Source organism: Lipotes vexillifer, unplaced genomic scaffold, assembly GCF_000442215.2.
Source record: "Lipotes vexillifer unplaced genomic scaffold, Lipotes_vexillifer_v1.1 scaffold463, whole genome shotgun sequence".
Taxonomy (NCBI): Eukaryota; Metazoa; Chordata; class Mammalia; order Artiodactyla; family Lipotidae; genus Lipotes; species Lipotes vexillifer.
Window position 1 is genome coordinate 1,720,698 of NW_006779398.1, and position 15,933 is coordinate 1,736,630.

The 15,933-nt window shown below is 37.2% G+C and overlaps 1 protein-coding gene across 1 annotated transcript; it reads right to left on the bottom strand.

Annotated features, from left to right (window-relative positions):
- Positions 1-8,050: 8,050 nt before the first annotated feature.
- FAM229B (family with sequence similarity 229 member B) lies at positions 8,051-9,469 on the bottom strand. The gene is made up of 2 exons (XM_007452601.1): positions 9,345-9,469; positions 8,051-8,177 (listed from the first exon to the last, which is right to left on the bottom strand). Exons 1-2 carry the CDS (start codon positions 9,467-9,469, stop codon positions 8,051-8,053), a joined length of 252 nt encoding a protein of 83 aa, XP_007452663.1.
- Positions 9,470-15,933: the final 6,464 nt, after the last annotated feature.

Here is a 15,933-nt window from a genome sequence, read left to right on the forward strand (position 1 = left end):
CAGCGGCCATGGCTCATGGGCCCAGCCACTTCGCAGCATGTGGGATGTTCCCAGACCGGGGCACAAACCCGCGTCCCCTGCATCGGCAGGTGGACTCTCAACCACTGCGCCACCAGGGAAGCCCCATATTTTAGTTTTATCAAGGTTTAATAAAGTAAATTTCTAACAAATTATCAGAAAATGGTAATATAATTTGTTTCCAGGAGAGAAAGAAAAGAAAGCCTCAATCAAATAAATGCCTACTTTTTTTCCTTTCTTCCTTAAAAGAAAACTAAAATTGTGCATGAGGGGAGGTTCTTGTAGGATATTGTTACTGTGTGTTCTGTAGGAATCATGAAGGACATTATAGCAAAGAATAAGACAAAGTCATACAATTCCACTTAAAAGTATAGAAGTCCTTTTATTAAAAGTTTTTCCCGCCACATACCTGCAACACAACTAGTCTTATTTCTAAGACTAATGAAATTTTATAATCATTTTTTAGGTATATATATATTAATAAAGTCTAGAAAAGGAAAAATAGGCTTGACTAGCTGGTAGAATATTAAAATATACAGACTGAAATAAAAGAATTATACATGAAAAGATAATCAACAATGAAGAGAAAATAGACCCTCATATCAACAGGATTGAAGGTACATAGAGGAGTGACTTTTGGGGTATGGGGAGGGAGTATAAAGTATTTTGAGGAATTACTAAGGGAATAAAATAATCTCTTACATATATATGTAATTATTTACATTCCCCTACTACCCTCATGTCTCAGGTATATTAATAATAATGATGAAGATCAACAAAAATAGCTAATATCCATAGAGGACTTACTAAGTGACAGCCTCCACAATAAGCTAAATTAAAGCAGATTTCACTTGATGATCACACTAATCCTATGAGGTAGCATTTGCAGATGAGAAGCCTGAGATTTAGTACGATTAAATACCTCGCCTGCTGTCATTCAGCTAGACTGAGGAGCCAGAAGTGGAAATAGGACTGCTGCCTGCCTCCAGGGGCAGTATGACTGTCCCCTTGCTTCCTGCCCCCAGGGGACTGTCTGCCTTCAGGCCAACTCTCAACTGGTCTCTAAAGCTGGAGTCACAGACTCAACCACCTATATAGCCAGAGAGGTATCATGAAGGAGTGAAGCTGATGGGGTCTGACTGAGAAAATCAAAAGGGCCAAAATTTCCAAAAGAAGCTGGAAATGTGAAATTTGAGGGGCTTGAAATGGCCTGATTTTTCAGTTAGTAACTAACTAAAACAACAGCAATCACAAGAGCAAAATACTGGGCTGACCAAACAAAACCTTCTGAGAGCTATGGCCTCTGGGCCTATGTGGCTTCTGAGCTAAAGACTCTGAATCCAATAGTCTAGGGCCTTAACCAGTACAGACTGGACTGATGCTTAAAACACATTAAGCCCTCACAGTCCTCCCTACAACAGACCCAAGATGGAGGCAGTCGCTCTGGAACAGCCTGCCATTTTCTTTTCCCAGAGATTTTCCTGAGACATCCTAGAGGGCCATTCTATGCCCTTCATTCTCAGCAGTGGCCCAGACCCTGGCCAGACCTCCAGTAGCTACAGCAAGTGTGTACGCAGACTCACATATATGCAGACCAAAGTCACAAAAATTCTTCTACCTTCTCTGCAATTTACAGGGCCACTTCTTTGCAGTTATTATTTCACATTCTTATGCTCAGCAAGTAAGAATCTACTGATCCATATCTGCTGACCCTCTTAACCACACAATGACCTTCTGAAACCTTGAATTTACCATTTATAAGAGCTTGATTCAGTTCTTAGGTGGGACCCCATCTTCTCTCATCTTCTGTCTAGGGAGAAAGAAGTATAATTTCCTTTCTTTTAGTTAATCATAGTATATTGGAACTTCATACATAGAAATGTAGATTGGAGGGGCTTCCCTGGTGGCGCAGTAGTTGAGAGTCCGCCTGCCGACGCAGGGGACACAGGTTCGTGCCCCGCCCCGGGAAGATACCACATGCCACGGAGTGGCTGGGCCCGTGAGCCATGGCCACTGAGCCTGCACGTCCGGAGCCTGTGCTCCGCAACGGGAGAGGCCACAACAGTGAGAGGCCCGTGTACCTCAAAAAAAAAAAAAAGAAATATAGATTGTATGTTCAGATTAATTTTGACTAGTTGTCATTCATGGCCCCTGCCAGTTCAGAGCACCTTGGAAATCAAGAGGCCTCCCATAGCCCCAGTTTGAAGAAGCAGCCCTATTTGGCCCTGTATCCCAGTTCCTCCTCTCATGGCCACAGCTGATTGGGTGAGGGCACCATCCTATAGCTTTCCAGTGACGCAACACCCCACTATCTGGTGGTATGAAAAGATGAGTTCCAACAACTGAAAATTTTCTCTTGAAATTGTGAATTGGGAAACACAGAAAGAATCAAGCCCATAGCAATAATAGCTGAAGCCAAAATGATCTTACCTAGAAGAATGGTTTTAAGTGTTTACCATACACATTTATAGACACATACTTCCCATTCTGTAAACATAGAATAGTATATATCCACCTACCCTCTGTCCAGTAAGAATCACCTCAGTTCTCAGCACACAGTTTGTAAGGGGGCATCTCAGAAGACACTGGGCTATTTCTGTTCCCTGGGCTCCCACTTCCTTGTACATAGCATGGTAGTAGAGGGTGTTAAGTAGGGTCTTTGCTTACCTTAATTGGTGACTACAGCCTATAACTAGGACCATAAAGCAGTAAATACACATTTTAGGTTCACCAAACTTTGAGGTGTGAAGCCAATCCCTTCTCTTTAGGACTGGCTCAAAGAAGTCATTTCAGTATAACCAGCAATGTAAAACCACAATGCCCCCAACACACTACATACACATCACACACACACACACACACACACACACACACACACACACACACACACACACACAGAGGGTCTGTATAAAGGCAACAGAAGAGGCACTGTCCAGAATGTAAGTTCCACGAATTTTTGTCTGTCATCCAATGATGTGTTGTAAGAGCCTAGAACAATGCCTGGCATGTAGGTATATGCTCAATAAATATTCTTTGAGTAAATTTCAGGAAAGCCAAGTTTCCACAAAAGTTACCCCCTCATCTCACCTCCCGAGGCAATCACTTACAAAGTGCCTGGCAATCTTCAGAAAGGAAAAAGTGATACTGACTTCTCCACTTGGGTTCCCCTGAGCCCCAGGGATCTCTGATTTGCCTGAAGATATGGAGAGAAGACTAGGGGGAAAAATGGCATAGCTGATCAGAGAGACAAGAAGCATTCCCTCAAGTCTTTGGTAACCTTTCAAGTCCTGAAAAGTAGAGGAAAAGATTAGCTACCATGGATAAGGCCACTCAATTTATAAACTTCACAACACCAGAGGACACCATTCGCAGAGGATACTGCTAGGGGGCAGGATGGGGTGGGCAGAGCACAGATGAGTTTTAGGAGTGAAAGTCTACTAATCTGCCAAATCATGTGACAGAGAGGCTCACACTGAAGAGGAATGTAACATGACACTACCAACCAAAAGAATAGCAACTGAATCCCTCAAGGAAGGAAGTGTAGTGATGGTAGCTGCTTAGCCCTGAGTCCCTCACTAGCCCAGCCAGACCACAGTGAGTTTACAGTGAGCTAAATCAGCAACCTCAGAGAACACGTTTTCAAATGATCATGTCTAAAGATGGATGATTCGTGAGCTGATGTCAACCTAAAGGAAGGTTATGAAAGCATGATGCCACAGGGTTACCCTCAGACTGTTTCTAATATTCCCTTCACAGAAAGCTCCTGCCTAGGAATGTAAGGAATATGGGAAGGCATTTATTACAAGGTAGAAGCCTTAGAAGACTAAAGAATTCATACCAGTGAAAAACTCTATTTATCCTCTTAATGTTTAAAATTTGCAGTGAAGTCCCACTCTCATTCCTGATATCAGTAATCTGTGTCCTTTTCTCCTGTTAATTCTGCCTAGAGGTTATCAATTTTATTGGTCTTATCAAAGAACCAGATTTTGGTTTCATTGATTATTCTCTATTATTTATCTTTTATTTCATTAATTTTTTCATCTTATTTCTTTCTTTCTGCTTATTTTGGGTTTAGTTTGCTCATCTTTTCTTCTTTCTTAAGGTGAAAGCTTAGATTAATTAACTTGAGACATTTCATTTTTCTTTTTTTTTCTTTTGGCCACACCGTGCCACACGTGGGGATCTCAGTTCCCCAACCAGGGCTTGAACCCGTGCCCCCTGCAGTGGAAGCTTGGAGTCCTAACCACTGGACCACCAGAGAATTCCCCTACATTTCTTCTTTTCTGATGAAAGAATTTAAGGCTTTAATTCTAAGCACTACTTTAGTTGCACCCCATGCGTTTGATATGTTGTTTTCATTTTCATTCATTTCAAAATACATTCTAATTTCTCCTGTAATTTCTTCTTTTATTCATGAGTTGTTTGAAAGTGTTTCATTTAGTATTCCAATATTTGGAGAGTCTCCAGACATTTTTCTGTTGAATTTGAATTTAATTCTATTGTGGAACATACTTTGCACACTCTGCATACTTTGTTTTGTTGCCTATAACATGGTCTATTCTTGGTAAATTTTCCATGTGTGCTTGAAAAGAATGTATAGTATTCTGCTGTACTGTTGTTCTACTACCAGTTGTTGAAAAATGTTAAGCTATAAATGTGGAGTTATTTGTTCTTTCCATCAGTTTTTGATTCATGTACTTTGAAGCTCTGCATAACATTTAAGATTGTATGACCCTTTTATCATCATGAAATGTCCCTCTTTATTTCTGGTAGTATTCCTTGCTCTAAAATCTTCTTGTCTGTTATTAATATAGCTACTACAACTTCCTTTTGATTAATGTTTACATGGGATATCTATTTTTATCCTTTTATACTTTTAATTTAAAGTAGGTTCATGTAGTGCCTGGTTAGCTCAATCAGTACAGCATGAGACTCTTAACGTAGGTTCATGTAGACACCATCCTCTTTTCTAGCCAATCTCATAATCTGTCTTTTAATTGAAGTGTTTACACCTTTTGTAATTAATGCAAATGTCAATATGGTTTGGTTTACATCTATTACCTTTTTTCTTTTTTTCCTCTTTTCCTGCCTTCTTTAGGATTAATTGAGTGATATTTATTCCATTTAATCTGCCTGACTGGTGTATTAGCTCTGTTACTGTTTGCTTTTAGAGATAAATCTAAAGTTTACAATTACATATTTACCTCATCACAATCAATCTTCAAATACTATTATGCCATTTCATAAATCATCTAAGACACTTACAAAAGTAAACTTCCATTTTCCTCCTCCTGTCTTTTTTGCTATTGTTACCATACATTATACTTTTATATAAATTATTGTTATTATTTCTGCTTTAAACAGTCATTTGCCTGTTAAATAAATGTTTAAAAATGAGAAAAAGTCTTTTATATTTACCCACATATTTTCTATTTCTGGTGCTCTTTATTTCCTTATACAAATTTCCATCTAGTATCATTTTTTTCTGCCTGAAAAAACTTCCGTTAACATGTCTTATAGAACTGATCTACTGATCTGCTTATAGTACTGATGAAAAGTCCTTACTTCACCATTTTTGATACTTTAAAGATATGACTTCATTGCCTTCTTGCCTGCATGCTTTCTGATGAAAAGTGCCTCATTCTTTTTGTTGTTGTTGTTCCTCTGAATGAATGTGTCCTTTGGTTCTATTGGGTTTTAAGATGTTCTCTTTATCCCTGGTTTTTAGACAATTTAATTATATGGCTTTTTGTTTGTTTTGTTTTATTCATGTCTATTTTCTTTGGGGTCATTTAAGCTACTTGGACCTGTGAATTTATAGTTTTCATCAAATCTGGAAAAACTGTGGCCATTATTTCTTCAAGTATTTTTCTACTGTCCTCCCTCCTCCTTCTGGGAAACTGCTTACATATATGTTAGACTGCTTCCTATTAAAACACAAAATTTATGCTCTTTTTTCCAGTCTTTTTTTCTTCATATTTCATTCTGGATAATTTGTATAGCTATGTCTTCAAGTTCATTAATCTTTTCTTCTCCAGTGTATAATCTGTTCTTGATCCCATTCAGTGTATATTTTTATTTCAGATATTGTATTTTTCATCACTGGAAGTTCAGTTGGGTCCGTTTTATACCTTCCATTTCTCTCTTCATTGTGATTATGCTTTCATCTACCACTTGAACACTTATGGTAGCTTGTCTGCTAATGCTATCGTCCAGCACTCTGAATCTGTTTCAATTGACTAATGATTCTCTTGACTATGGACTGCATTTTCCTTCTTTTTTGCATGCCTGGTAATTTTTTATTGGACACCATCATTGTGAATTTTACATCTTTGGTGCTGGATTTTACTGTACTTCTTTAAATTTTGAGGGTTTTTTTCCCTCCTTGGATGCAATTTAGTTACTTGGAATCAGTTTGACCCTTTCCACTCTTGCTCTTAAGCTTTGTTAGGGCAGGTCCAGAGCAGCCTTCAGTCTAAAGCTATCCTCCACTCCAAACCCACCCCTACTGAGGCAATATCTCACTGAGGACTCTACTCCATATATTAAAAGCTCTTTCCACTATGGTTGATTCACAAATTATTCCCAGCCTTGTATGAGCTCTGAGGAATTCTTCATTACTCCTTTCTCCTTTCCCATGATCCTTTCCCCAGCCTTGGGCAATTTCCTTTATGGATTTTTTTTCTCTTCCTTTGAGGAGTATTAAATTTTTATTTGGCAAATAATTAAGTTACTCATGGATCATCTTGATTCTCTTAAGTCTTATTTTTAAACTTTGTTAAAGTTAGTATACATTAACCTTTAATCTAGTGCTACTTTAGACCTCCTACTAAGACATGACCTTTCTGAGGACTCTACTCAATGCCCAACAGGTTCAATAAGGTCTTTCTACTCTGGCTGGTTGGAATTCAAACATCTCCTAGCACTGTGTGAGCTCTCAGAATTTCTCCATTTATAAATCCCTGATGAAAAGCTTTTCTTTTCACCTCATGTAGCACACATGCATCTATATGTATATAATTATAAGCTAATAAACCTTTCACTTAAAAAGGCTTATATATATATATATCTTCAGGAGCAGAAAAGTAGACAAGAAACTGGGGAAACTATATCTGACACTAAAGTCAGTCGTTTGGAGAAAAAAAAATTTCATGGGATGATGAGTGGCAACCATCAAGAGGAAAAGAAAGCAAGCTGAGTTTCTTGGAACTATTACAAGAAGAAAAAGAAAACAGAAAGAGCTGGTCTATACCTCAAAACTGAACCTTAAGTCTAATCGAATAAAATTAAAAAATAAAATCTGAGGTTTCTCAATACTAACTGTAGACAATTTCAAGATGACTGGTTGGGACTTGAGGTAATAGTGTGATGATGAGACATCATTTTTCCTGGAAAAATAGGGGTTAGAATCACAGCCTTGACCTCATTATAATAAATTTAACCAATAACCTGAGTTCCCATATGATAGCAGTGTATATGCTTTGCAGATTAACCATGGACTAAGAATTTCCTTCAGTCTTGGGTATTATTTCAAAATGCATAACCCACAGGGCTCCATTTCTCACCCAATATAATCATTCCCGGGCAGAACATTATCAAAAGACAGAAAGACAGAAACTGGCTTAGGGTATTCAAGTGAAAGGATTCAGCTAAGTAGCAACCCAAAAATAAGCAAAGGAAATCAGCCCAAAACACATTAAGCATTTAGAATGGGCCCTTCCTGACTGATAATCAAGGTGGCTTAAGCTTCATTGTGAAGCTTAAGCATTGTTGATATTAATGATCCACTGTGAGCAAGATGATCTCTAAGGCACTTTTTAATTGTGAAATATTATTCTGTCTTATCTATCAAACATAACTGATGGCTTATCACTACACATGTTTTACAGAGTACATTCCGGTCTTTCCCTACAAAAAGTAAATATTTCAACTACTGTCACCATCCAAAGGTGCCACCACTTTTATTTGCTTACCAGATCATAAGACAATACTGGTCCATTACCCTTGACCTAGTCAAACCTCTACAAAAGACTTAATGATGGTATTTAGGATGCATTTCCTTGCTGCTTTGTGCAGGTGGCTTTCGCACTGTTGCAAAGACAGTGATGGGAACACCAGTTATTGTCAGGCAATGATTTCCAGGGCATCTTCGGAGTTGCCTAAATAAAAGAGAAAATGACATGTACTTAGATATAAAAAAGGAAATTTTTTTCAGAGAACCAAAGTTTGAGTGTATATTCATTCAACTGTTTTAAGTCTTTTTGAAATCTCTGAATGTCACAAAATAAATATAACACAGTGGCACTAATGAGGCAGACATTTTAGACTTACATTGCAAAGAAACTGTTGTTAAATGTTGTGCCATACATTTAATCAAAAGAAATTTATAAATACAAAGATAACCCTCCAGATGTTCTTTTGAAAGGTATGCAGTGATTGCTAAATGGCAAAGAAAAGTGGGGCGGGGGGAGTGCATAGTTGTAAACATAAGTGATAATACTATGGCAATTCATACATATATGCACCTTAAAGTCACTCCAGTTGAGTGATTTAAAAACTAGAATATTTGTGGAAAAATATAAAACTGAACATATTATTCCACATACTACTCAAATGTTGATAGGATCTCAGGTTTAAAAGAGCCCTTAAATAACATCTAGTCTAAAAATACACCTAGTGCTTGAATTTCCTTTTCAACATCCCCATCAAATAATAACCCAACCTTAAACATTTCTAAAGACTATTGATCAGTATTTCCCAAAGTAGCCTATTTTATCCTTGAATAACTTTGATGTTTAAAGTACCTACCTTATTAAGCTTAAATCTGTGTTCTGAAAATTCCAAGCCATGAGAAATCAAACAATGTACTATGGTAAACAGAAGAAAAGCGGAATAAATCCTATTACAGTTTTCTTCAATTTTGCAAAAATAGAATCTTCACCTCTCTACCACTCTCCTTCTGCCAAAGGTCAAGTCAAAGCCAAAGTGACACTGACTCTGAGGTCTGAGTCTTTTTCATATTTTGTAGCCTTAGGCCTAGCACAGTGCCCTGCACATCATAGCACTAAAGGTTTGCTTATTTGATTAAATGTTATATAATCTTGAAACTATTAACAAAAAACTAGCTAAATATTTACCCCCCAAAACTGGTCTATCATTCTTACAATATACAGACTCTATGCTAAGAAAACCTGGGCTCTGGTAATACTAATTTAATAACAGCAATGCTCCTAGGCTTCTTTCTTACTAATTGAATGTCAGCTAAAATTGCATTGATGATAGCCATTACACATCTCCTCAGTTGTTAGGACAAGAAGACTTTTTACCTGGTTAGTAACATCTCTTTCCCGTTACAGGAAGCACTGGAGCTCAGCCCAGGCTCCAGCCCAAGTGAAGGATCTCCCCCTTCCATTGGAAACCTCCTTGGCTGGGTCCCAAACTGAAAAGGCATAATTCACTGAAAACCTAGATTAGAAAGTTAAAATAATGGAGAGGAGGGGTGAGTTGTTTTTAAATAGTTCTTTGAAATTCTTAATATTAATTTTGCTATAGGCATATAGGAACACTCTGAAAATGACATACTTAAATATCTATAAAAGTACGTAAATACTCTATTATATAACTCTCCTTTACATACAATTTTAAGTCTTGAGCAAATATAAAATAGCCACTAGATGATAAAGTAAACTGTGCCCTATGGTTAACATAACTGAAGTCCATTTATGTTATGTGAAAAAAAATTGTTTTCCTTTGAATGGTTATGGCAATTGACAAGCTTGAGCTCCCACTGCCTCTCTGCCTATCTAAACCCTTGTCTTCCTTTGAAGTACAGGAGTTTCACATCTGCCTGATATCTACAGCTATTCCTTCTCTTCCTGGTGATTATTTGTTACCCCCTGCCTCTCTACATTTACAGTGCATTAGTTAAGAAAGTGCCTTGGAAGAGCTGGACTGACCTGGATTCAAATCCTGGCTCTGGCTCTTCCCAACTACATGATCTTAGGCAAAGTACTTAACCACCAAGTATGCTTCTCAAAGATAAACCAAGATAAACTGAGCTTGGGGCTTCCCTGGTGGCGCAGTGGTTGAGAGTCCGCCTTCCGATGCAGGGGACACGGGTTTGTGCCCGGTCCCTGCGGAGCGGCTGGGCCTGTGAGCCATGGCCGCTGAGCCTGCGCATCCGGAGCCTGTTCTCCGCAACGGGAGAGGCCACAGCAGTAAGAGGCCCGCGTACCGCAAAAAAAAAAAAAAAGATAAACTGAGCTTAATAATAATATCTACCTCCAGGGTAATAGTGGGGATTAAATAAAGTAATACATGTGAAATGCAGTGCCTAACACGTAGTACAGGCTCAATAAATGTTAGCTGCTATTACTCAGCAGATACTACTGAGCATGATTAAATATATACATACACATATACAATGTAATGTATATATGAGATACATACGATATATATGATACACATACACACACACAACTACACAAAATAAGCTCCTCACTGCCTACTGTTGCCTCTGCTTGGAATTCTTCCCCACCTCACTGCTCCCACTCTTTAGTTGTTAGGGCCAACTCATTCATTAAGTCTGAATTTAAATTTCACTTTCTCGGAGAAGATTTTTATAACCCCTCCATTATATGTTTTCTTAGCACTCTACTTCTGCTTTATAGCAGTTATCATCACTCTAATTCAGGATTTCTCAACCCTGATACTATTGACATTTAGGGTCATATAACTTTTTGCTTAGGAGGGAGGAGACTGTCCTGTGCATTGTAGGAAGTTTTGCAGCATCCAAGGCCTCCACTCACTCACTCACAGGCCAGTAGCACCCCACCCCAAAGTTACGACAAAAATATCTCCAGACATTGTCAAATATCAATTGGTAGAAAAGGGGAGAAAAATCTCCCCCCTGTTGAGAACCAGTGCTCTAATTTTTTTGTAAATGTTTTTGCTTAATCATTGTCCCCCCCACTCCCATTCCATGTCTGTCTTTGTCACCACTGATTAAATCCTTAATACCTAGAACAGTGTCTGGGACACAGTGGGTAAAATAGCTCTATCTTGTATAAATTTACATGTCTTCAGCAAAGGGCAGGAAAAATGAAAAATGTCTTGTAACTGTTTCTTATGCCTAGTGCAGTGTTCTATGCCTAATAAGTAAGTGTTTATTGTGGTAATAATAAAACTAAATTATTAAAAGTTTTGGAATTTGAATATTATATAATAGTTTTTATAGACTGTGTGTCCATTATCAAAGAAAAAAGTGTTATGCTCAATGACTAGTAAAACCATAGTAAAAACTATGGTTTAGTATAACTAGCTATCATATTTAAGTATTAAGCTTCAGCTAACTTGATCAAGGACACACAGACTTACCAAAACAGGCCGAGTCTGATTCCTGTAGAGGTGAATAAATCAATTGCTTCTACTGACCTTCCAGAGAAGGCTGGAATTGCCAAAGGAATGATGATCAAATGTTCCAGTGATACCCAGAAATTGTGACACCAGAAGATTCTTTCACATAGTTTCCTACCTGCTAACAAATATCATGATTCATAGCTCCAGCAACAAGCTGAAACCTAGCTAAAAAATTGTCTCTAAAGTTTGTGTGAAGGTTTTATTCTTGTTGCCATTGCCTTGTTTATTTTCCAACATTAAATATTTTAATCTATGAATTACTTTATCTGTATCTATTCTAAACCGACAGTCTAATCAATCTGCACAAAATCACGAGATTCTCCTCACTTTATATCCCAGTCTCCTCATTTCCTTTGTCTTCCAGACTTTCCCTTGACTAATAACCCAAACTAATCCAATCTAGCCATGTCCTTGCCCTATGCCAAAAGCCTCAAACTGCACCTTTACCTATTTCTTTATCGTTCTTCCTATGTAGGACTCTCTAAACCCTTTCTCTAATGCCTGGACTACCTCTTCTCTCCTGTTTCCTCAAAAGAGGCTTGAAATACCCAAGTAACAGGAATAAGGAGAAAGGAAGAATACATCTTATACTGTCCTCTCTATTCTGTTCTCTGGGCCCTGAGTTCTCCTCTGTTTATACCATCTTCACCAAATGAATGATGATAAAATATCCCAGTGACACCCAGGAATTATGACATCAGAGATTCTTTCATATAGTTCCCTACCTGCTAGAGCACAAAATGTCTCAACTTGTAGTTCCAGCAACAAGCTGAAATTTATCTTCTGGACTGCCCTTTCTCTCCCAGTTTCTATATCAACAGCTTACCTCACTGAATGTAATACTTAAGTTTAACTCTTAAGCCAGAACATTACTCTTCAGCTAATCAATTTTTTTTCAGTTTTCTTAGCTGATGACTGAACTATTGACTGAACTATATGACTGAACTATAATGCTAATGAGCATTTTTCACATTTAATGAAAATCTTTTTTACGACCTACATTTTATGCTAAGTTCCCACTGTTCTGTTTGCATATGCTTTATGTAATAGGAAATCAGCATTTTATATAATTAAGTTGATGTTAGATAAAAGCTGAACTCTACCTTCTCTTTCTTACTAGGGTGCTATCTGTGAAGAGTTGATCACAATCTTATTTTAGAGAACTCATTTAACTGACTACGTCATAGTCAGAGAAACTGAAATAATTGCTGGTCATTGTTAGCTAATATATCACTAGGACCTAAACATTTGACGCTTAGTATGGCAACATTTTTTTAATAGTTTGAATTTTCTGTGTGGGTGGCAGTGCGAAAACGGTGGGTTAGCGCCTCGGAGTTAGGTTTAAATTCGAACACAGTGTTAACTCTGAGAATGAGCAAGTCACTAAAAGTTTGTAAAATGGTATTAATTCCTACATCATAGAGTTGTTTTGAGGAATAAAAAGCCAACGGCTGGGGTACAAAATTTCAATCAGAGTGTTGAGGCATTGATTTCACTTTTTAATCACTGATATACTATCTTTAAGCTGAAAAGTATTCGCATGTGAAATATTCTTAAATTCCCCCAATTTACCATCATTTTAAACTAGTTTATTTGGCACAAGTTGTGCCAAGGTTCTTCTTTAATATGGATGATACAGTGAGACAAACCAAAAAGTAGCCTTAATGACAGAACTATCCAGCACTAGAGTATATACATCAGAAGACAAAATAAACTTGACTCTACAGCAGATTTTCACAGGGGAATGGATGAATAGGTGAAGTATAAATAGTGAAAAAAAAAATGGTGAAATCTCTAAATACTCTCTCTTAATTCTCATAAGTGCAAGAATAGTGATCTTTCAATCTTCAGGATACTGATTCAAGAGATACAGAAAAAGAGTAATGTTTGAACTGGCCATATCCTAAAAAAATATCCATTATTAGAATTACTTTATTCATATGACAAATATTTGCTGATAATCCACCATAAGCAAGGCATGTGTTAAGTACTGAAGGTAAAATATTGAGCAAAACAAATACAGTGTCTGCCCTAATGGAGTTTACAGGTTAGGGTAGGGTATGCTCTAGATTAGAACTAAATCTAAAGGACGAGTAGGCATTAACTAGGTGGAAGTGGGTAGGAAGCAAAAACACTGAGACAGTTGGGAAGTGGGCAGAGGAAACAGCATGTGCAATGGTCCTGTGCCAGTAGAAAGGACAACAGAAAATCTGAAAGGCCAGCATAACCACAGCAGAGAAAATTAGAAACCAGGTCAGAGAGAATAAGTAGAGGCTAAATCAAGCAGGAACATGAACCCAAGTTAAAGATTTTAGACTTTATCTTATGAGCAAGGGAGCCCACAAAAGAATTTTAATCTCCTGGGAAACATATTTAGGTTTCAGTGATCTTTTTCCTCTATTAATTTTGTTTTCTTTTTATTCGATTTCAACTCCAATCTTTAGTATTTCCTTTTTTCCTGTTTACTTTGGGTTTAATTTGCTTTTCTTCGTCTAGTTTCTTAAAATGGAAGCTTAGGTCATTGATTTGATCTTCTTAACATAAGTATTTAATTCTATAAATTTCCATCAAAGCAGTACTTTAGCTTCATTTCACAAATTTTGAAATTTTGTTATTTTCATTTCCTTCAGTTAAAATTTTCCTTTTTGGTTTCTTCTTTGACCAATGGGTTATTTAGAACTATGATATTTTGTTTTCAAATATTTGGGAATACTCCAGCTATTTCTCTGTTACTGATTTCTTAGATTCCATTGTTAACAGAGAACATTCTTTGTATTGTTAATTCTTTTAAATTTATTGAGACCTGTTTATGGCCAGAATAAGGACTATCTTGGTAAATATTCTATGTACACTTGAAAAGAATGTGTATCCTGCTGTTGTTGGGTGACGTATTCTATACATGTAATTGGTTGACAGAGTTGTTCAAGTCTTCTGCATTCTTACTCATTCTCTGTATACCTGCTTATCAATTATTGAAATAAAGATGTTGCAATCTCCAACTATAATTATGTTTCTCTTTTCTATTCTGCCAGTGTTTGCTTCACGTATTTTGAAACTCATTAGGTACATAAATTTTTAGTAGCATTATGTACTCTTGATGAATTTATATTTTTATTATTATAAAATCTTTCTTTATCCCTAGTAGTATTCTTTGCTCTACTTTGTCTAAAATTTATATAGCTACTTTGTATTCGTTAGTGTTCGTATAATGTCCTATATTTTTAGTTTCAAACTTTATATTTGATGTAGCTTTCTTTCTTTTTTTATTTTACTTATTTATTGTTTCTGGCTGCGTTGGGTCTTTGTTGCTGCACGCCAGCTTTTCTCTGGTTGCAGCGAGTGGGAGCTACTCTTCATTGCAGTTCACGGGCTTCTCATTGTGGTGGCTTCTCTTGCTGCAGAGCACAGGCTCTAGGTGCGTGGGCTTCAGTAGTTGTGGCTCGTGGGCTCTAGAGCGCAGGCTCAGTAGCTGTGGCGCAGGGGCTTAGCTGCTCCGCAGCATGCAGGATCTTCCCGGACCAGGGATCAAACCCGTGTCCCCTGCACTGGCAGGTGGATACTCAACCACTGCACCACCAGGGAAGCCCTGATGTAGCTTTCTTATAAACAGTATATAGCTGAGTCTTGCTTTTTACAAATCTACTCTGATGATCTCTGACTTTTAAATTAGGATGTTTTAATTATATTTACATGTAATACGATAGATATGATTGAATGTAAATCTGCCTTCTTACTATGTGTACTCTATTTGTGCCATCAGTTTTTGTTCCCCTTTTGTTCTTATTCTGTACTTCTGAAACAGCTGAATATATTTTATGAATCTATCTTATCTCCATTATTGGTTTATTGCTATACAACCTCACATGTTGTTTTGTTTTGCTTTGCTTTGGGTTACTTTAGGGTTTACGGTATACATCTTTAACTTTTCAGTCTGCCTTCAATAACATTATACCACTTCCAACACAAGAAAATTACAAGAATATATTCTATTTCCCCTCTCACACCCTGTATCTACCTTGTTGTCATGTACTTTACATCTATGTATACCATAAACCCCACAGCACATTATTATTAGTTCTTCTTTAAGCAATCATCTCTTTAGGAAAATTTTCAAGAGAACTCTTTTATATCTACCCACATATTTATCATTTTCAGTGTTATCCCCTTGAGTAGGTCCAGATTTCTATCCAACAATTTTCCTTTTATCTGAAGGTTTTCATTTAAATTTTGGACTTCTGGTGATTAATTCATTCACCTTTTGAATGTTTTTACTTAATCTTCATTTTTGAACATTCTTTTTGCTGGGTATAGAATCCTAGGTCAACAATTTTGTGGGTTTTTTTTTAAGGACTTTAAATATTCTTCTACAGTGTTTTTTGGCTTGCATTGTTTCCAACAAGAAAGTCTGCTGTCATTCCTGTCTTCGTTCCTCTGTCTCCCCAACTCAGGATGGCTGCTGGGCTGTGTTTGGATGCTATTCATTAAAAAGAAACCACT

Coding starts and splice junctions, on each gene's coding strand:
- FAM229B (XM_007452601.1), bottom strand. CDS start 9,469: ATGCCTTTTCAGTTTGGGACCCAGCCAAGGAGGTTTCCAATGGAAGGG. Junction 8,178..9,344: donor AAAGAGATGTTACTAACCAG/GTAAAAAGTCTT, acceptor TCTTTTATTTAG/GCAACTCCGAAGATGCCCTG.